Here is a 23048-nt window from a genome sequence, read left to right as displayed (position 1 = left end):
CCCGGCGTAGCGTCCTCGGGGGGGGGGGGGGATGCGCCTACCCCGTATATTATTCCATTCTGCCTCTCGCTGCACACACACCGTCGCCGTAATCGTTCGCAACAGGGCCGCGCGCGGAGATGATGTTTATTAATGCTTTACTAACGCGACGCTATCTGATGAAAGGCGTTTGTGCGCACGCGATAAATTATTAAGCGTTCCGTGCGATTAACGCGGCCGGAGAAGAGTACACGTCGAGATTTCTTTTCACGTTACGTTTGATCAGATTCGTGTTCGTGAGCGGCGGCGACGCCGCGGTGTCATCGCTGGAGACGCGAGGGAGGAAGAGGAGGAATCTCCGGCCATTATCTTCACACCCTGCCCTTACTGACGTAAGTGGCTCAGTCAATGACAGCGCACTTCAACACACAATCGGCTTCTGTGTAGGATGTATGTAGGTACAGTATGCATGTGTGTGTATGAGAGAGAGAGAGACAGAGAGAGAGAGAGAGCGAGAGAGAGAGAGAGAGACAGAGAGAGGGAGAGAGAGAGACAAAGAGAGAGAGAGAGAGAGAGAGAGAGAGAGAGAGAGAGCGAGAGAGAGAGAGAGAGAGCGAGAGAGAGAGAGAGAGACAGAGAGAGAGAGAGAGAGACAGAGAGACAGAGAGAGAGAGTGAGATGGGATGGCACCTTTGACACAGCCTAATAATAATACTGACATGAGACTGTGTGCAAAGATGCTCTAGTATTGTAAGTTCTAGGGCTGTGTCCAAACCCAATACTATAGTCACAAAAGCACATTGCATACCAATGTTTTTTTCTTCAATATCATGAAGTTGCTGAGAAAAGGAAAGCAGCATTAAACGGAAAACGAGACAACTATGTGCACAATGAGAAAGCATTTTAAGTGTTTACATTTATTAAGTCTAAGGGGAACAGATATACTCCCATTCCACAGTTTACCAACACCCCCCCCCCAAGGTCAAAAGTCTGTCAGCAACAGCACGTTTCCCTAAACAGATATAAACAGACTGTTGTCTCTCCACACCCCACCTCCTGTCATTTTGTAATTGATAATTTCTGTAATAAACGGGCTTTTAAAAATAAGTTTAAGTAGGTCAACTTATCTTTTAATTACAATTCGCTTCATGATTTCGTGAGTGATCTGCCATTTGATTTGCTTTACTCAACTCAGGAGGGAAAAACATACGCACAGTTTCCCCGGATGAAACCTTTGGAAAACAAACCAGCGCCATCCGCGGAGAGACTCCAAAACAAACAAAAAAGGAAGGTTTTTCTGAAAGTCTCCTGGCCCGTTTGCAAATTCACACTTTCATGTGCATTTACAGAAGCGAAAAGACCATCCACGTCTTTTCCATAGGCCCTCAGGACATTTTGGAGGATAGGGGGACATTTGGGAGATAAGAACGCAACAAAACAGGCCTTTTTTCGGATGCTTTCCCTCCTTGTACGCACGCTACAGCAGAAAACTCGGGCGTGCTCCTATTCAAATAGTCCTACGGGCTACGCACAGCCATTAACGGCTTAGCGCTGCGCGCCGATGCTAACGCCCGCGCGTCGATGCTAACGCCCGCGCGCTACCCTTGAGCTCCGCGCCGCCCTGCCCGTAGCCACCCAGGTGAGATGCCTCCTCCCCATCTCCCGACCACCACCCCCCCACCACCCCACCCTTCCTGGCTCGCCACCGAGGGAGGGGGGAAAGGGGGGGGGGTTACGGCGTCCTGACAGGCGGCTGGAGTCGGAGGCTCGCGGAAAAGAGCTCCATTTGCATTTCAAATGTCACGCGCCGCGGACACCTGTTAAAGGCGGGAGAGGCATCGGCGGAAATCAAAGGTCTCACCTACTGGGAGAGCCGGGCTCGCTCAGCCCCGAGGCTAACGCTCGCCGCCGCCCGCCCGCCCGCCGCTGCGGGGGCCGGGGCCGGCTCCCCCGCTTCCTGCCAAGGCCCAACGATCGGCCTCCTCCTCCTCCTCCTCCTCCGCTGACATTTAAGGCACTGTGGGCCAGCGTGCTCCGGAGCTCCTGATAAATGTGTAGGATGCAGGGGGGAAGGGGGGGTGGGGGGGTGGGGGGGGGCGCTAACAATAATTATCAGCGTTTCGGTAATTCTGAATAATGATATTATTAAGAGCGGGGACAATTTGAATGATGAAACCAGGCGCGCGTGCTTTCTACACAACCCGGAGAATGTAGTAGCTGTCCAATGAAAAGGAAAAGTCTTCATCTGCTTTTTTGGTATTTCTCATCAGCTCTTGAAAAAGAACATGGTTTTAAATGGAATTAGCAATAATTATGTACTTTGTGCCCTACTGTAGATGGCAAACTGATAAATTGGCGATCTTTTCTAAATAAGTCAAATTGAGGTTTTGGGTAAACATACACATAAATGTATTCATTTATGTATTTATGAAAAACATGCAAACAGCCCTACGGTGTGAATAATTTGTAAACACAGCCACATTTCCTGATTAGCCTCTGTCAATATACATAAATGGGGCACTGTAAATATGCAAGAACGTTTAAAATGTATCGCTCTGTAGCTTGGAGATTCTATAAGGTCTCGTCTTGTCTGAACTTAACGTCTTTCCAGCTCTGGGCCTGTTTTTTTATGAGCTGAGCAGGATTCTCCCAGCACAATGTCATGCAAATTTGACAAAGTGCAACAGCTGCCACAACAACAACAAAAAAAAAGAATTTCCACACCTCTACCCCCTCAGCAATCTTCATGTACAGTACCCCATTTTGGATTTAAAAAAAATAAACTTCAAGTGGTTCCTCTGAAATTCTAAACAGTGGAGTGAGCAGTGGAGCTAACCTGTTCTCCATACCCCAGCGCCCGTGGGCTGAGATGGGAGACTGAGACTTCTTAAACCTCCCCATCTCCCCATCAGTGGCTCCCTAATTTGAAACAAACAGCATAATGTTTTGAGTGTTTAATACGAGTCTAATGTACCAGCAGCTGTGCTGCTGCTGAGAGTTCGGCTGTTCCAGGAGTGATGGCATAATCTATGACTCAGAAAGAAGCGTAGTTCATGGCAGACATTTTGGACATTTTCACAGAGATTTTACACACTCTTTTTCAACACCAAAATGGGTGAAGACAACGCATGCCTCTCATAACCTTCATAATAATTTTCAAAATTACGGTATGACAATAACCTGACTGATTCTGCTCTAAAAGTATTACATTTTTTAGTTTTTGTTTAATATAATAGTCATATGAAAGTCTCCTTGTGCACAATGTGTTGCAAATGCTGAAGGACAAGCTAACATGGAAACACTGCAGCTGCCATCAGTAGCTAGGCGGACGTGCATATTACTGGGTGGCCCTCATTATTGAATGCAGCTGTGCCTTTAGCCTATCATTTATTTTTTATGCTTTTGTTCGATTTCATGCATGGAATTAACAATAAAAATGGAACTGTGAGGCTGGAGGTGGATAAATGGCTGGTATGTCATTCACTTAACGGACAAAAACCATGATAGCTAACACAGAATTTTTAATTGACACACAAATTCAATTCACTAGGTAGCAATGACATCATTTGCTGAAATTATTTAAATAATGCCCTTCAAAAATGTAAAACTCAGTTCTATTCGTACAGCATATTAGTATATTCATCAGACTAATTTTCACATCAGAAGTTATATGATATGAAATGGCATAACATATTTACACTCTGAACTACCAATAATGTTACTAATTTGATGTTAATATACAAATATGACACTGAGTCTATTTTTGGCGCACAAGAAAACTTTTCCAGGTGACCCCATAATCCGATAAAGCCGGCACATAATATACATGGTCAAATATTGCCAGCAACATTTTGTAGTTTTCTAGTAAGTCATGTTTTTCCCCTACTCTTCGTAAAGAAAGAAACCAAAACAGAACCAAACAAAACAAAACTTGGCTCCCTCCAACTGCTGCAGGGGAATTAAGTGAGAAAATGTCAGTTTTAAAACTCTGAAAAACATGTTTTCTTCCCTCTCGAATTCTGACGATCTCCCCTTTCCGTCTCATCCGTCTGTTTTATTATCAGCCTCTACATGCACGCCATGCCGCAGACTTTCATTTTCATCAAAGACAACTTGTTGACAAACACCAGGATTAGTATCTTCAAGAGAAATACAGCCGGCTTTACGGGTTTATTACAAATGTGACGTGCCCTTGAGGGGAAAATGAAAAGAGAGACACACACACAAATACACACACACTATATATATACACACACTCACACACTCACACACACACACACACACACACACACACACTCACACTCACACACACACACACAAATATATACATACACACTATATATACACACTCACACACACACACACACACACATATATATATACATACACACTATATATACACACACACTCACACACACACACACTCACATATATACATACACACTATATATACACACACTCACACACACACACACACATATATATACATACACACTATACACACTCACTCACACAAATACATACACACTATATACACACACTCACACACACACACACAAATACATACACACTGTATATACACACACTCACACACACACACACACATATATATACATACACACACATATACGTGTGTGTGTGTGTGTGTGTGTGTGTGTGTGTATATACACGCACACACATATATATATGTGTATGTATACACACACACACACACACACATATATATTAATACATACATATACATACACGCAGGCAGACCCACACAAACATATTATATATATACACGCACATGCGCGCGTGCTCACGCATGAACTCACACACACGCATATACGCTCGCAGACGCAGCCGTTTCAAACAAGGCGTCGCAAACGCAACGCCCCCTCCAGGTAGCGCCGCCGAAACGTCACCTGACAGACGTCACGGGCGCGAGGGGAGAGCGCGATAAAGACGGGACGGCGGGGGGGGTGGGAGGGCGGGCGCTCCGCTCATCGCCCGCTTTAAATGGGGGCCTGTCCCCCCCGCCACCCCCCACCCCCTTTCTGCTTTTGCTCGGCCGTGCGAGTAGGAGGAGGAGAAGGAGGAAAGAGAGAGAGAGAGAGAGAGAGAGAGAGAGAGGGAAAAAAAACCCCCGGGAAGTCTCAGAGGTGCGAACGCGTTAGGTGCCCTTTGTGTGATACTACAGCAGATTCATAATGAGTCTCTGTGTACACAAATAAATCTCAATGTCAGGAGCGTCCGCTCATTAGATTCCTCCGCTCTCGCCAAGAAATTAACATTGGGAGTCGCTCCAGCGCCGGCCCTGTCACTCTTCCGCCCCGCCAGCGTGAAATATCTCCTCGCAAGGAAAAAAAAAAGGAGGGGGGGGGGGGGAAAAAGCCAGAAAAGGACAAAACCACAAATGTGGAACTTCAATTAATTTAAAGCCCCAATCAGCAAAGAATAAATCCTTCGCAGATCTAATTACCCCGGCTCTCGGAAGACCCGGGCCGAACAGCCAATCTTCCTCCTGTTTGAACAGCTTGATGAACTAAGGGACTGATGGATATCAAGTCATTTTGTTTAATTTATAAATGGATTTTCCCCTAATACTTAAATTATCATCAGTACAACACAATGAAAATGGGAACATTTGGAAGGCAAAGTCTATAACAGCCCTGAAAGGAATTCCAATGAGGAATGTCACCTCCTTTCATTTCCTCCACACAATTCCTCTAATTAAATTCAGGGGCTTGGTAAGCCTGTGTTACAGTACGGCCTCCCCAGCTCTCGTTCCCCTCCGCGGAGAATTTGGAGATCCGCTGAGGACACACATCGGGCTTGTCATGTCACAAAACCCCTCCCCCCTCGCAGCCTCCTCCAATCACAACAGAGAATGGTTTGAAAAAAAACAAAAAAAAAAAAACCCCACCGGACCAGCCAAAATATACGCCAATTTACTCATCAGATAGCCGTTGCGTTCATTGACAAAAGCGGCACAAAGACATATTGTAATCCAGCAACACTGTTGTAATTGTCATCACCCATTTCCAATTCCCCTGCAAGCCATATAACTGAACCTTTATTTATCATCTTGAAACATTTCTTTTGTTTGTGGTAGAGATTTCCTAAACATTTTAGAACTAAACCTGGTAAGAAACAGGAAAACAATTCATTTTGTATTAAATGTTCCCAGATTGCATAAACATGAACATGAAGCAATAGGCTTTTGGTTATTCTATGCAATGCTTTGTTTTTGGTTTTGAAAGTAAGTTTTCTTTTCTTTTTCCCGGTACTGTAGTAAAAGCATATTTTTGTAAATCCAACATAGATTTACAAAAAATATATATCATAGATTTTTTTAGGCAAAGGTTTTCTTTAAATATGTATAAATAAACAAAAACTTGAAATTGTGTTTAAAGAGAATTCTTCAGACACATGATCAGGAAACACAACAGCTCGTGGGGAACTTATGAATAAATAAAAAGTGTTCATTTAAAGAGGAACCTTTAAAACCTAGCTGACTGAATCGACCACGTGTTCTCAGTAATTAAGGAGAATGTGAAGGTCCTGCCCACTCACACCCCGCCCATCCAAATTATGGCGCCGCCCACCTGGCTCCGGGGTTTCGGACTGTGAGGATGAGGAGGCGGAGCTGGCGCCGTCCTCGGCAGTGCCCTGGGAGAGGAGGCCCCGCCCCGGGGGCAGCTTCATGCCCAGCTGTTCGGCCATCTCCACGTGGTCGCCCGGGTGGACGTAGTCGAACACGCTGCTGCCCGTCAGCTCCACCTGCAGGCCGACGGGGGAAACGTCGTCAGCGAACAGCGTCACCGTCAAGGCATCGTCCGTGTGATTACGACCCAGCATGCAATGGTAAAAACGTCACCACTACACTCTCAGAACAGATGTGCTGCCAACAACACAAAACGTGCCATTTCTTAAACGCACCTCCATGTCTAGTTACAGACAACACATTTTGAGTTACTTCTCAAAGTTTGTAACACATAAACTGTACATTGGTCAAACAAAAGTAGTAACTTTGACACACACTTTGTGCTTAAAGTAACACAAAAGTAGGAACACAGAAAGTATGTCGGATATCACATACAACACATATAACACATCCTTTTTGAGAGTTCATAATGACACAGGAACAGTATCACCCCTGCCATTACACAGTACAGGCAATGACACCACCTGAAGCTGCTAGCATCCTTGGCGCGTCCCCTTTTGCTATCAAGGGTAAAAGAGTACGCACTTTCATTTATTATTTCATTAACAAATCTCAAATGTTTAATACTTTTATTTCATCTTCAGAAAGAAGCAGGCTAATCTGTAGAATAATTTAGGAGACGGGATGGGCGGCTTGTACACCATCATTAAAACGACCTCTGCCCTTCACCAAAACAAGGACAGACCTCTCTGAATTTTAACATTTGGTGAGAAAAAAACTAAAAGGAGAGGACGTGCCTCCCTCGCTGCCGGTGTCAGAAACAGGTGATTTCTTTTCCACCGTGGCTGAACCGTGACCCCACACCGCCGCCCCCCCGCCCCCCCACCACCCCCCCACCCAACCTTTTCCCTGAGAACTCAACGAGGCAGCATCCTGCACGTGTCCAAATCTTCGCCCTCCTGACAGACCGAACGCCACAACAACAAAAAAAAAAATGGCCTCGGAACGGTCTCGTTTCCCCAGGATGAGGCGAGGAAGGGATTTGCCGCAGCTAATTGGGGATAACAAGGAAGAACGGCGGGGTGAGTTAACGATAACGCGTCCCGGGTTCGGATGCGCCCGGTTCGGATCCCCTCGGATGCACAATCGGGTCGCACTACATTTCCTTTAGCGGTGTTTGGTCATGCAGCGATCGGTTCGGGTCTGCAGGGACACGGGGATTACATGGGAATAATCCCTTTAATGTCAAATCCCTCTCAGCAATTTAGTCCTTCATAAATTACTTCTCAGAGCAGAAACAATAATAAAGAAATTAAATAATTATTGGATTTGGCTTACTGGCGCTGTTGTGTGTCGCATACAATAACACGACGCGTGAAAAGAAGACCCCGTTTCTCAACTGCGCGTTTTGTGTATTCAAATAGACAATTACCCCCAAAAAAACTCTCCCGGAACTCTCCCGGACTGCGAAATCTTCATTGAAACGTACACGTCAAAACCTCGCCTAAATTTTGATAAATTATGCCGTTGCACTATTTATACATTCAGAGTACTTCAGACTGATACGGTATCAATCAAAATCAAAATCAAACGGCTAGCGATGCTTCCGCGCACCCCTGAGCACGTCTTCGGGAGAAATTTCTGGCAGGAGCTAACGAAAACGCTGAAACAAATATAAATCAGCTCGGAAAGATCAATCGGAAACAAGCAGCACAGACTGAGAAACCGTCTGCTTTTTCCCTCCTACAGATTTCTTAATGTTAACAAGACATTTCACACCGGTTCTAGAGAAATTAGAATTTAGAGCTCTGGTATAATTTTCATAAAAGCACTAATATACTTCCTATAAAAAACAATAACTGAGTTGTGCACCTGCATGCAAGTTACGCTAACTCCCCTTCGCAAGCTAAAGCTCCAGCAGCTCGCGGAGTGCCGTATGTCAGACGCAGCCTCTAGCCTGTGGCTCCTGTACAACCACATCTCAGCGTGGTGCAAATGGCTTCCCTCTCATTGGCAAGCTGTGGACAGACCCAGCACTCTCAGTCTAAATTCTGTCATTATTCCCTCAATGCTGTTCACACACGGTAAAATAGCATCAACAGACAACAGTACACAACAGATGTAAATAACCGCACGTTTGAGACCTTTCTCAGCGTCATTCTTGACACTATAGAGGCATCGTTCTGTTTGCAGTCAACAGCGAGGAGAGGAGACAACACAAATAAGAATCCATAATAATTCTTTTCAGCTTCCCTTTCTTCACCAGACAGACTTGGCTGGCTTTGTCTCGTGGGCCAAGTGGAATGACAGAGACTGCAAAGGGTTTTCTTTTTTTTCTTTTTTTTCTTCTGTAAAGAGGGGGTGGGAAAGATTTCTCTAACGACCAGATTACAGACTGTTGAATCCGCAATCAAACAAAAGGTAGCGCACAATTGCCGCGGTTTCTTTTCCAGAAAAGCAGATCATCTTACATCAGTGTCTTTAACCTCAAGAGCAGCATTCTACCATGGATTACCAGAAAAAGAGAGAGGGAGAGAGAGAGAGAGAGAGGGAGAGAGAGGGGGGGACGGTGATTCAAATTTATAATTGGATTAAACTGGAATAATAAAAAAAAAAGACGGCGGAAGTGCCGTCTGAATGTGCCGTCGCTGTGAACGCGTTACACAAAGTGCTTTAAAAATCTATTTCAGAACGGAGATGAAACGGCGAAGCTATCTCCCTTTCACAGGCCACCAAGACAAACCTTTTGTGTCCATTAGAATTCATGAACACGACGGACGACTATTTTAACAGTCGGGGAGAGACGAGCCGACTTTACCCCGACACAAGTGGCTCGACAATACCCCCACACCCGCTCCCTTAATCTCCGCCACGCAGAGACGGACGAACGAGGGGGGGGGGGGGGGGGGGGGGGGGGGGGGGGGGGGGGCGGGCGACGACAATGGCGCGGGGAAAAAAAAATAAAGAAATAATATCCTAATATCCATTGTATGGCGGCAGATGGAGTAAAGTGGCGGTGTTGTCCGCTACATGAGAGGGGTGGATTACGCTCTGTGATTGCGCAAAGGACACTTGGATTTTCGGCGGCGGGGCCTTTTGCATTGTAAATGAGCTCCGCTTTCACAGCCGCGCCGGCGCCCGACGCCGACGCCGCCCTCAGCAACATGCTTATTTTGTAGAAGGTCACTCAATAATAACTCCCCCATGCCCTCCCTCCTTATTAAGACTGACTGGCACATATTAATGAAAACACCTGATTCGCCAACCGTAAGGAGGAGAAGAAGAAGAAAAAAAAAACGGAAAGAGACGAGACTTTTATTTTCATTTTAAGGAGAGGAAAGGCCTTAATTAGCAGGGTTTTTCAAAAATGTCAGCTTCTTCTATTAGCTGTTCTGCTCCATCAAAGCCATAATCCCCCGCTGTCAAATTTCATCACATGACGGACAGTTTGCTGCCTGTCTTCCACAAACCCACCCCCGCCCAACCCCCCCTCCATCCCCCCTCCCCCCTCGTCCGACTGCTCCCGCGAACTGGGAGATAGCGATTTTACTGTACCGGCGCCGCGTCTCGACCCAAACAGGATGTCATTTTTTTTGCCACTTCGTCGATGGGCCCCAGCCCTGAGGGGGTTCGTCGATCTTCCGTTTCTATCGAAAGGCGATAGGGATCCTGCCAACCCCCCTCCTCGTCATGGCGAAATTATTCAGCGAATGGCGTCGGAGCGCACGCCCCCCCCCCCCCCCCCCCCTCGCCGCCTGCGTTTAACCTGCCGGTGATCGCGGCGTCTGAGGAACGGCGGCCTCGACGTCAGCGCGTGGCAGCCGGTTACCGCCATACGTGCCGAGCGATGACACGCGCTCGCGCTGCGCAGAGACAGGAAGTGCGCTCGCCAAAATAAACCGGTTCAGGAAACGAAACAGATGTCAAATGTCAAATAAGCCCCCTTTTTTTTTTTGAACGCTTCTGCTTCTTTGCGAATCTCGTTCTTTCGCCTCATCGCGACCGGTTAGCCTAACGAGCAAAAGACGCGCAGCGCGTGAGAAAAAGATTCTGAAACAGGATGGCATTAAAGGCACTGCAGGGAGATCAAACATGACCTGCCACGATAGGCCTGCATCAACTAAATGAAGAGAAGCACTTTGGATCTGTTTGCACTCTGCCAGTTGTGCGCAAGCTCAATGTCAACCTGGAATTAAAAAAAAAACATCATTTATAAAAGCAAAATTTTCTTATATTTACTTATTAAACTACAGAAAAACAGACAGGAGGAGAATGTGAAATAGCAGACAGTTAAACTTCACTGCTGACAATTGAAGAATACAAATATGAACAGATCAGAAGAGGGAAAAGAATTCAAAAAAAATTCTCACTGCGCACTTCACATATCACACCCCGATATTAAAATATTGTCACCTCTTTATAAAGCAGTATTCAAAAAAAAAAAAAAAAACTGAAACTGATGTTGGCTCTAGGCTTCAGAATGAATTAATTATTGAATGTAACATTAACTAAATGGAATATTATAAGTTTGATAGCATATAATTACTGTTATATTAATGATACGTATTTCACTGCTTTCTATTGATAACACTTGGCACATAGGCTTTTCCATGAAAAAGAAAAGGCTGCATTTTTTCATAGAATTTTCACACAAGCCCCCCCCATCCCCAAATGCCTCACCCAGCCCCCCCCCCCCCCCACCCCCGACTTGCAAATTGCTCCTTGTGTAAGCCATGAATAACCTTCAGTAATTACTCTGTTATGAATCAGTCATTAAGACGCATACAAAAAAAACTGGCCTCGTACACTGCTTTTGGTTACCTGGTGTCATTAAACAGTGTTGATGTGCCCTATGCAATTAAATACTTATTCCAACAACAGCTGTCACTAAAGGGGGGGGGGGGGTTGGATAAAACAGTGCTGGTAATGACCCTTTAATCCCATGTAAATGACATCGCTGCCAATGAGCTGCACTTTAAAGCGGAACAGTTAAAAATAAAAATAAAAAACAAAAACCCTGCACGTCTTGGGTAGGGGCCCTGATGACTGGGCGAGTGTGACCGGTATGGAAACTGGCTTTTCTGTGGAATAGCTAATTGCGAGGCCTCCAGCACATAACCTCTCTCTGTCTCCAGCTATCTGTTCAGAAAGAGCGGGAAAAACGCACGCGGGGAGTGAGTAAACACGGAGGTGCTGAGGGTACGCGTGTGTGCGTGTGTTTTTGGGTGTGTGTGTGTGTGTGTGTGTGTGTGTGTGTGTGTGTGTGTGTGTGTGCGTGTGTGTGTGTGTGTGCGTGTGTGTGCGTGTGTGTGTGTGTGTGTGTGTGTGTGTGTGTGCGTGCGTGCGTGCGTGTGTGTGCGTGCGTGTGTTTTTGGGTGGAGGTAGGGGGGCGGCTGGGGGGGATTCTCTGAAAGAAAAACAAAGCACTGGTTTTAAGGAAGCCGGTAATTAAGAACAATTTGGGGGCTGTCTTCTCCGCGGAGGGACCCGAGGGAGAGCCCCGCTACCTGTCTGACCTTGGCAAACGGGAGTCCTTGGCTGAGGCTCTGACCCTCTGAACCCCCCCACCCCCCCACCCCCCCACTCACATCCAATCTCCCTCACGAACAAAAAGAGCCACCCGCCTCATGCAAATCACATCTCCCCAGCGGCCTGGGTATAAACTACAGCCTAATTAAATATTTTTTAACGATGTGAGTAATTTTTGCCAAGGGGCGGATTCGGGGGGAAAATTTAATATGAGATCACAAAAGATGTTCCCAGCGTTGATTCTGTAAATTAATGACTATCTGCCTTATGATAAAAGCACGCTGCCAAGAATGAGAATGAAGTAGGCAAACGCCTTTCCTTCATTTGTCTAATAACCAAATGCATTCGAGGAGGGGGGGGGGGGGGGGGGGGGGGGGGGGGGGGGGGGGGGGGGCGGGGGAGGGGGGCCTTAAAAGGCTCTGGAAAGTTTCCATGCCGACGCACTCTTTGGCGTAGCGATGATGAATGGCGTGGACGGTGCCAAGCCCAGGGCGGTGATGGAGCGACGCGGCTCGATCCCGCAATCCAAACAAACGCTCTCCGAGCGGGGGAGCCGCTTCTCCCGTCTGCTCCACGCCCCTTTGCCCAATAACCGTACCCGCCCCCCTACACACACACCCCTCCCCCACCCCTGTATCTGTTGGCAGGGCCCGTCCGCGTTCCTTTAGCTTCGGCGGTACACTATATATCACCGCTCAACTATTAAGTGCGGAGAGCGTTCTCCGGGCCACTCGAGTGTTACACGGCTCAGATTACAGTAACCGTTTACTGGGCTGTGACAGAGAAGGGCCCAGATTTACTGGAGGAGCAGACAGTCTCTCTCTCTCTCTCTCTCTCCGAGGCGCTCTAATACCACATTGTGCCACTTCTCCGCTCCGCCTTAATCTGCCCGCCTCCGACCGAAGCCTGTCACTCCTCCGAGCGTAAGGAGGTGCATCGTGGGAAGAGGAGTGGATGTTTGGGTCTCTCTCGTGCACGCTCCCGGATACGAGACTACGCACGGCGGGCTTATCGTTGGTCAGTGAATGGGATCCTCATTGGCCAGTGAAAGGGATGTACAGTCACGTGGACAAAGGCTGAGGACGATTGCAAACGATTTCGTTTCTCGCTCGTTTCTCTCATGAAAAACATCTTTTATAATTACAAATTAGATCATTTATTTGACTGGTCAGTCATTTACTTTTCAGGGAATTTACTGCCATGGGTTAATTCACAGTGGGAAACAACGAACAAAGATTTTAAAATACAGTGTCGGAGAAAAGGACTGGTTACGTTCTATAGAAAGGCAGCCGCTCAATTAGTCTACAGCAGAACGACGTCAATTTAGGACATTCACGATTCAGAAAGAGAATGGGCGGCAAAAGGGAGAAATCACTGTGACACTCGAGGACAATGGTGTCTTAATTTTCATATTTGCAATTTCTTTATTGAAGGGGAAACTTAATAAAGCTTTCCCAAAATCAGCTTTGACAGAAACAATCACATGCGAGAGACGACAAGAGCGGCTCTCGAGAAACTTCAGGCTTTTTGGGCTCGTCCATTTGCATTTCAACGCAAGAAGGAGAGAGAGAAAAAAAAATCCATAAATTCTTAAACAAAATGAGCCCACTTCAGAAAAACACCGGGAACTGAGGATGGGGTGGGGGTGTGGGGATGGGTGGGGGGGATAGCGAGGGGGGGAAACTTTAACAATTAACTTCGAAGGACAAAAAGGGTCAAATTTCTCCCTCTGCTCTTCTTCTCCGTGGCCTGATTTTTATCGAGCGCTCAAAGCCCCCCTCAGATCATCTTAATCCACTGTGGCAAAGAAGCTGAATATGAGATTCAGATTGTCTCGGAGAATTCCGCGCTACCAATCAGCTTTCTGACACCGCTTTTCCCTTCAACCTTCAGAACGGGTGACAGCGAAGAGCAAAAGCCAGCTCGCGGAGGGGGCGCGCGAACGCCACTCTCTCCGCTCAGCCCGCTCGGCTTCGAAGACGCCGCCTGACACCTCCGAGCAGACTCCAGTCCAAATGTTTTACCAGTCGCTCGTTTCCCGACTGCGTTTGCTCTTTTTTTTTTTTTTTTTAACTGAGATGCAGCTCAGAAGCATCCACGCCCAAGACGCAGGTAAAGAAAAATAAATAAATACATGTGATAGCGATGAAGCAGTTACGTTACAGACAGACATATTTATTTTTTTGTGTGGGGTGGGGAGGGGGCGGTTTTATTAGGCCAAGCCAAACGGAAAGCCTGAACAACAAAATATAAAACACTTTAAAAAAAAAAAGGGAACAGGTTCAAATCGAATTCAAAGAGCGATAATCATTGACCCACAATGAACAGACCCATCTCGCGTTACAGATTAGAAATGAACGGTTTGAAGTTTAACACCAATCTAAAATAAATATTTATTAAACACCACCACCCCAATGAAAAAATAACTACACTGTTAAATCTATTATATTTTCTTTGTGAGCACCGATTTACTTCAGCCATTATAACCTGTGCTTTCATTAACCACATGAAGCACAGCTTCAGAACAGTTTTCAAGTACTGTACGCCACACTTCACACACTAAAACTATAATGTACATCCGGTTCGGAGCTGGCAGTAAAATACGCGTGCGCGCCTGTCGCGTGTCACCGGGCAACACCTCAGAAGAGCGGGCCGCCCAGCTGACGGGGCTGGTGAGCGCTGGGGGGGAGGGGGGGGGGGAGCGGTCTGGTACAGTAGCAATATGCAAGCGCCGCTCTCCGGGCTCAAATGAGCAGAATGGCACGGTGGCCACGGCCTGACCCCCGCGACCCCCCCCCCCCCCGCCACCTCCCCCCGCCCCCCCCCGCCCGGCGGAGCGGGGCCCCTCTGACTCCAGCTGGTAAGGCCCCCGCCGCAGATCACTGGCCACCTTACAAATGAAAATCGGGCCTGAGGAGAAATCTGTGGAGGCAATAACCCCCATCCCCTCCGGTCACATCCCACTGCTTTTCCATAAAGAGGAAGTGTCATGGGGTGGGAGGTAATTTCACTTTTTTTTTTCCCTACCCCCCGCCCCCCCCACCCCCCCCTCCCTGGGACATTACCATTGTGGTTTCTCATTCTGTCAAACACCCCCCAATCGCCCCCCCTCCCCTCCACCCCCCACCCACAACTACACTCCCTAACCCAAATGAAATCACCTGCAAAACCAAAAAAAAAAAAAAGAGAGAGAGAGAAAGTAATGATTAGCCCTCAGTAAGAGAGATTAAACGTGCCAGCGTCGATGCTCCCCCTGCCCGGGCGCGGGCCGCATCGCTCTCTGTCTCCTTATTGAAATCACTTATCTATGGGCCCTCTGTGAATCTGAATAACGCTCAGCGCCAGCAGCGCGCGCGCGCCCTAAAACAAATCAATAAACTCTCATTTTCTCCTAACGGTTTCATATTAATCGGAGCGGCTGGCGCGGAATGGGGAATGCGCTCTCGGGCCGGGGGGAGCGCCGGGGAGGGAGAAAATGAAGACGGGACTCGGCGGGGGGCCGCGGTGATCCCTTAATGAAAGCGCGGCCGTCGCCTCCCCCCACCCACCCCCACCACCCCACCACCCCCTCGACGCCCCGCACGCCAGCCCCCCAACCCCCCCCCCCCCCCCACTCTCCCGACGCCTCCCCCTCGCCTCCCGAGCTCTGATGAGTTCCCATGGTGATCAAACAAAATCAGAAATAGCCTTTTGTAGTTGTGGTCAATTTTCCCCCCATCGACATGATATAACCAGACATGACACAATCACAGGCCATAAATCTCTGTCTTTTCCCCGCTGCGCCGAATCGATGAATTATTGAACAGACGAAGAGGGGGGAAAAAAAACATACACGCGCATACACACACACGCGCGTACACGTACACAAACGCATACGGATGCACACACACGCATACACAGACACACACACTCTCCTCCTCCACACAAAATAGTTCTGTGTTTCCATTTTCATAATTCTGTTGAATGCGGAGGGCAGTGTTGATTAGATTGTCCCTTATGTGTGTGTGTGTGTGTGTGCATGTGTGTGGGTGTGTGTGTGTGTGTGTTTGTGTTTGTGTCTGAGGGGGGTTGGAAGGAAAACTCAGTGAATGCATACATAAACCGAATTTGGAGATAAATTTCCCAAAAACACACACTGCTGAAATAACACAGCTGCTCCGTGCGTGCGTGCGTGCCTGAGTGCGCGGTGGCGGTGGGGTGTGGGGCGCACGCCACTGCGTCGTAGGCCTAAGCTGGCAAGCAGAAGGAGAGAGGCTGACCCCTCTGAAGCTTGACTGACGCTGGACAGGAAGTGACTGCGGTTTGCTCTTCCGGGTCTAGCCGTTTTTTATATTCAATTACAGCCCAAAAGTCACAGAGAGGGACCTGCTTCTGAACAGCACGCTATGGCGCTAAAAACGAGGAGACAAAAAAAGGGAAACCTGCGAGCGCAGGCTGTAATTATGGCTTTAGACAAGGCTTCTGGCAAAACAGCTTTTGTGTTTAAAATGAGCACTCTGTAACCTCCCACAGTACTCTCATTCTCCCTTATTTCCTCTTGCCAAATGAAATTTCCAGTAATTATACATCTTTACACAATTTCGAAATGTCTGGCTTCATTTGAAGTAGAAATCAACCGGGAAAAGGGTTTTTTTTTTTATTGTGTGTGTGCTAAATAACCGATTTAAGGTTAAAAAAGCAAAGTATAATTTGGTGGGCGATCAAGCATTAAACAATTCCATTTGTTCACAAAGCAAAACCTGTCAACTGTCTAAGCACCGTAGGTGTCCCCTTTCCAAGTCGGAAAATGGGGTGTAATCCAACTAAGGACCTCAATTTCAGCATCCAGCCTGGCGCTGATGGCGAAGGTATTGTTTCACGGAACATGCAGAAAGTGAGAAAAGGGCGAACCGTTCTAAACGGCGTCCTTTCTCCCACAGAAGCAACCTCACCCCCCCCCCCCCCCACCTCGAGAATTATCTAGCGATGAGCTCCGATCTGGGCAGGTAGAACCGGGAGGCGCGATTGGTCTGTTGTCTCCATGAGAAACGGCACTTAATGCAACTTCCATCACCTCTCCAGTTAAGCCGTCTGCCTGTAGTCAAACCGGCCCTGGCAAACGCAGGGAAACGCTGGCGCTCGCGCTCCTTTTAATGCGGCGAATTTGGCGTGAGGCCGGCGGGGGGAGGGAGTTGGACGCATCATATCCTGTTTCCTCTAGGCGTGATTAGGCCACAGCATCGCACATTGCCACTTAAGACAGAAGAATATATATTTTTTAAATCAACCCGCTCCTTTATTATATAGGAACATACTGACTGCATGGCTGCAGAACCAGACATGACAGGGAGAGTCAGGCAACCACTGACAAAGCAGACACGCGATCACATGACGAAGGCGGGCGGGGCAGACCCGCACCTGGCCCAGTTCGCCCTTGACGCCGGCGGACCGCCTCTCCGCCCATCCTCCGGTCGCCGGGTAGCACGGGGGCAAGGGCACGTGTCACTTCCTGTTGTATCACCTGGGACCCCAGCACAAGCTGGCACGGTCATGCAGCCTCTCATTTGCATGAATTTACATAACCGTGAAGGACCAGTGGCTCAGAAAATCTCCCGTAAAATATAGCGGAGGGCATTTGCGATCTCGCTCCTAATTGTGCCTCGTTGAATTGTTTATGTATCGGTATATCTAACTATATACATATTAATTTATTCATTCATCCGACCAATTGTCTGCTCAGCAGATGGTCTTGCCTAGAGCGACTCACAATGGTGGACATGGCGTACACTTGAATGCCTCCGCAACAGACAGCCACAAATGTGAAGCAAGTTTTCCACCATGCGCCTGGTAAAGGGGAGTTATGAACAAATGCGGCGTGACATCATAATTCCAGAGAACGTTCTAGAACAGAGCCCTTATAGAATTTCCAATGGCCTTAAAGCTGTTTTCCAAACAGAAAAAGAAGACAAACAGATCATGGCTAATGGGGTGTTTCTGAACGCTAGCCTTGCGTTCGGAAGGCAATTCTGAACAGTTTGGGATTTTGGTTATTTCTGTCTGAGCACTCCGAGGGCTGTTGCTGTCCTCACAGGCGATGATGCTGTGAACCCCGTAACCCATTAATCAATAAATGTAATTAGCCAGAACAGCGCTGAGATAAGTGATATCATAATCTATTTGGTTACACTCCGGGAGTTGGTATAGCGCAACCCCGCTGGTTCTTCAGCACTCATTAACAAACCTCGCAGAGCTTCGTTAGCGCACATTTATAATCCGGCTCGCGACCGCGGCCCTGCGCTCGCGCGGCCTTGCCGTTCCCCCCACCCCCCGCCCCCCCCGAGGCCACCGAGCCTCGTCCTCGTTTAACCGAGGCCGAGTTTTTTCTCCGAGGGGAAAAAAAAAAAAAAAAGGCGGAACCCAGAATGACGTGGTGGTCCGGGTGTTGTCTGACGCCCGGAGGGGGTGCTGGGAAGACGCCGCGCTCGTGAAGACGAAGACGCTGGAAGTGCGTTCGGGCCCACAGGACTCTGAGGCGTTGGGAGCTCAAAAGCGAGCAGCGGTTTAAAATGGTTAGAGTTCGCCGCACAGAGCCACCGGCACCGCAGAATTCCGCTTCATGGCGCAGTTCTGCTGATAGGAACCCGCACCAGACCAGGCTCTTGGAACATATGATGTTGGGCGGGGGGGCGGGGTGGGGGCCATGCCACTGACTGAAAACTGACTGAACAGTAGCAACAGGACACACCAAATGGCGGGAAAAGCTATGAACATTAGAGGGTCTGAAATTCACACCCAAACCTGCCCCTGCTGGTATACTATGGGTCCACAGCTGGCTCTGACGCGCTCATATTTCTCCATCGGTAGAGGATCCGTCATTGACGAGCATGTCCCCAGCTCCAGTAAGGAAGAATGTGGAAGATCCCCATGAGATGCAGAACCGTGAGGATCTGGTGCACATCAGCACCAGTAAGCAGAAGCTTAGCGATGCTAACACAAACTACAAATATTTGAGAGGATTAAAGGGGAAAATGAAAAAAGCACCAAGATGCAGAAACCGATAAGATACGATGCCTCTCAGATACACAATGCTAACATAGTTTCATTTGGCAGAGGAGTCCCTCTCTCACACAGCTCGTGTGCTGATTGAAAGCGGTTCTCTATGCACGAGTTTGCTAGCTCTTTGACCGCTGTACTGATGCCTTGAGGTACAGCGCTATCAAGACCGACCTGTGCCGAGCAGACCTGCCCACATGTACATCAGCGCTTCCCTGTGGGCCTGCCAAATGGCACACAGGTTTTCGCGGTGCATCTGGCGACCGGGATGGCGCTTAGACCGGCATGTCAACGGCACGTGCCCTCTGCTGAACCTGCCTCACAACCTCAGCGTCCTTTTCCTTTGAGTGTGTGAGGCGAGGGATGCCAATACACCCTCACTTATCCCTCTGCCTCTGATCTAATCCCTTTATTTGTGTGTGAGGCCTGTGTGTGTGTGTGTGTGTGTGTGAGGCGTGTGTGTGTGTGTGCGTGTCTCTGAAGGTGGGCGTGGTGCCAGGGGACCCCGCTGGCTAAAGCTGAATCCTAACCTCACTTTTCTTTAACACGGAGCTCCAGATCAATGCCGCGTCCAGGTGTGTGTGAGGGGGGGCCGAGGGGGGGGGTTCTGGCGAACGCGGCACTGTTCCTTAAGCCCCCGGAGCCGCGGAAGCCCCTCGTTAACTCCTTAATGGGGCCTGCGCACCTCCTCGCCACCCGTAGACGTCCCGGCCCGCGCTAGGCAGGGCTAATGACAGGGGCGGGTCAGCGGGGGGGGCTTACAGGGGGGTTTAAAAAGGGCTGAGCGTGTGCGGGTAATAAAGGAGGACGGGGGCGGCGAGGGGAGATTCAATTAGGCCCCGAGCTCCGGAGACGCCGCGCGGCCTGCCGTTCCAGAGCCCGGCCTGACGGGGGCGCTCTCAGCGGCCGAATGACCGATGTGGGATTCTGGGTAATACATACGCCCCCAGCATCCTCCGAAAATCCTTCATCGCCCGAGCATCGCCGTGTGTTTTTTCTTCTCGTGGGTGGCGAATCGAAATGGGGAGGAACGGTCATATTTTTTCTTAAGAACGGAGAAGTACTGAAGATGACAAACGCGACAATGAAAACGGCTTCAAAACACGGGTGGCTCCTAAATGTGGACTTTGTAAACATCAGCAGCAGAGAAACAATTTCAACCCCTGAAGACCGGGAGACACCTCAGTGAAAAAAGCAGGCAGTACAGCTTTTCATTTAGAAATGTCAAAGCAGAAGGTAAAGCATTTTACCCAATCAAGAAACTAATGATCATAACGGACAAACTGGGTTCACATTTTAAAAATTATGCTCAAGTTCTTAAAATTAAAGTGAAATGATATGACTTCATTTCTAAAAATCTAATACATTCTTCATGGTTAGCTGATAAAAATGTCAAATATATTAAAGAATCAGGGTGGCTAAATTGAGAAAATGTTATAACATGCACTGTAGAGAAGCACATATGACATAATAAGAGTGAATATTGTAACCTTGCCTAGGGAAACATTTTAATGGCCTTCTTACAAATATTACAATAAATACATTTTTATTTAGACTAAATATCAACTGTGTGTTTAACAGGGAATACTGAGCTTATTACTGCTTTATTTAGCATTAATCCTGAATTTTAATCTGAAATTTTCCCATTAATTCCCATTTCTTACATTACCATTGTTTCACTTAACAGTATAAAAAATACTGGAATTGTAAGATCTCCATTAATGTACTTCAAATCTACTTAGTTTAGTGAATAAATAATGTAATTTGTTACTCCTAATATTAAATACTGGTCATTGTTATCTTCTTACAATTAATGGTAACCCTAAAGAGACATAAAACATGCAGTGAAGAAACACAGAAAATATGAAGTCAAATTATGAATGTGTGAGAAACTGTCATTTCTATCACTGCAAATATCAAACAAAATATGGAAAGACAAAATGCTGATATTGTATCATAATGAAATTCAAAATCAGAATTTACAAAAACACAAATTTCTTTTTAATATTTTTGAAAGGATACGGGAATAAAACGTTTCTCAATCGCTACATTTCACCTGAAATACAATATTTCCTACTAAACCATATGTTCTAAATCAGCATCAGAGCAGATTTTACTGGAAAAAAAACTTCGGTAGACTTGAAAAATACCGGTTATCAAAGAATGGACTCTGGTTGTAATAGAAAATTTCACAATCTATTCATGCTAACTCTTGGGTCACAAACCAAAGATTCCTCAGAGAGAAACACACGACAAACATTAAAAAGCTACACGAGGAGAGAACGCTTTTTGCGGCTTTTCCGGCCGACAGAAATATGACGGGTCCATTGCGAGCGTTCCTCCGTTTGTAAATCTGGGATCCCGCTTCTCGTTAGCACGCCTCCGGCTCCGCGAGGCCCACCGCTTACCGAGCGCAGGAGAAGGATGAAGTAAACAAAGGGGCGCTAATCCTCAGACAGGAAGAGAGGGGCGGGAGAGAGAGAAACGAGCCGTCTGGCGCGCTCAGCTCCGCGGCGCAGGTGGCTACCGCGGCACGAGACCCGAGCGCGTGCGGCGGGGGCGGCGGCGGCGGCGGCGGGGGCGCCTTCCGAAACCCCGGGCTCCGAGGGGGCGCTCTTAAAAATCCCGCCCGGCAGTTCCGGGTGAAGAGGGGCCCGCGACGTGGAAACGGGCGGCGGAAGTCCTCGGAGGCGCCGCCCGGCGCTAGCGCTTGTTAGCCTGCGCGTCGCCTCGGCGCCGGTCAGGGCCATAAGGGACGTGTGTGCGCGTGTGTGTGTGTGTGTGTGTGTGTGTGGGTGGGGGTTGGGGGTTGGGGGGGGGGGGTAAGGGCAGACTCTGTCATGGTATTTGATGAATCCACCGGGGAGCCTGCTCCTAATCAATTAATATAAACAAGGAGCACTGATTTATCAAATGGGCTCCAAAAACGCTGTCTGAAGTGTCAGGAATCCATTCTATTGACGGGGAGAAGCCTCGGAATTACAGGAGCCTATGGGATCACCAGACCTTTTCAAAGCCGTCATAAATCACTGCAGAAAACAAATGTAGCCGCATGTGATAAGATTTGTACTGACAGCTTTACTGCAGAAAGACATGTGAGAGATGAATGGGGCGTCCGCGCCTGGATCAATTACCAGTTTAAAGAAAAAAGCACACACACACACACACACGAAAAAAAAAAAAGTTTCGAGTTGTCAGACGCTTAAAAACCTACCCGCTACGAAACCCCCTCTTCAGCTGAGGTGTCAGATCGCCAAGTTCTTAACAACTCAGGTTTATACTGTACAGCTTTAGTGCTTTGGGATGTGGGGCGTCAAGGTTAGGAGGAGGCCTCCCTGTAGCCCTGCTCTCTCTCTGAGAATCGCTGACTGATGAGAACTACAGGACAGGCCGAGCAACAGGGTGTGTGCGCATTATGTGAGGTAAGCTCTGTAACACACACACACGCACACAGACAGAGACAGACACGTAGACACAAGCACACGCACACACACACACACACGCATACACACAGACATATAGACACAAACACACACACACCAACAGAAACAGACACAAACACACACATACTCTCACACACACACACACACACACAACACACAAGCACACACAGTCCCAGGAAGAAAATGACTCTCAAGCGTGCGCGTGTGTCTTCAATAAGATTACATGCCTGGGGAATCAGGTTACCAAGATACTGACTGCAAATGTAATGAATGGAGGAGTGCCATCAGATACAGAGCGCTAACGAAGTATATTACATTTAGAACACCACGGCATCCCCTCAGTGTCCCCCCACCCCCCACCACCCCCCTACCCTACCCCCCCACCCACCTCCCCCCGGCCCTCCGCCCCCCCCCCC

At 48.0% G+C, this 23048-nt stretch overlaps 1 protein-coding gene across 6 annotated transcripts in view; it reads right to left on the bottom strand.

Annotated features, from left to right (window-relative positions):
• The window catches only part of LOC118212746 (neuronal PAS domain-containing protein 3), a 303159-nt gene that overhangs the window by 48698 nt on the left and 231413 nt on the right, over positions 1-23048 (bottom strand). For all 6 annotated transcript variants that reach the window (XM_035390971.1, XM_035390991.1, XM_035390981.1 and 3 more), the window contains one exon: positions 6570-6744. In XM_035390971.1, coding sequence (XP_035246862.1) covers positions 6570-6744 — 175 coding nt within the window. The remainder of the gene's footprint in view (positions 1-6569; positions 6745-23048) is intronic.

This window comes from Anguilla anguilla, chromosome 1 (genome assembly GCF_013347855.1).
Source record: "Anguilla anguilla isolate fAngAng1 chromosome 1, fAngAng1.pri, whole genome shotgun sequence".
In the NCBI taxonomy this organism is placed as follows: Eukaryota; Metazoa; Chordata; class Actinopteri; order Anguilliformes; family Anguillidae; genus Anguilla; species Anguilla anguilla.
Note: the sequence above shows the minus strand (reverse complement) of the source record. Positions and strands in the feature narration are given on the sequence as shown.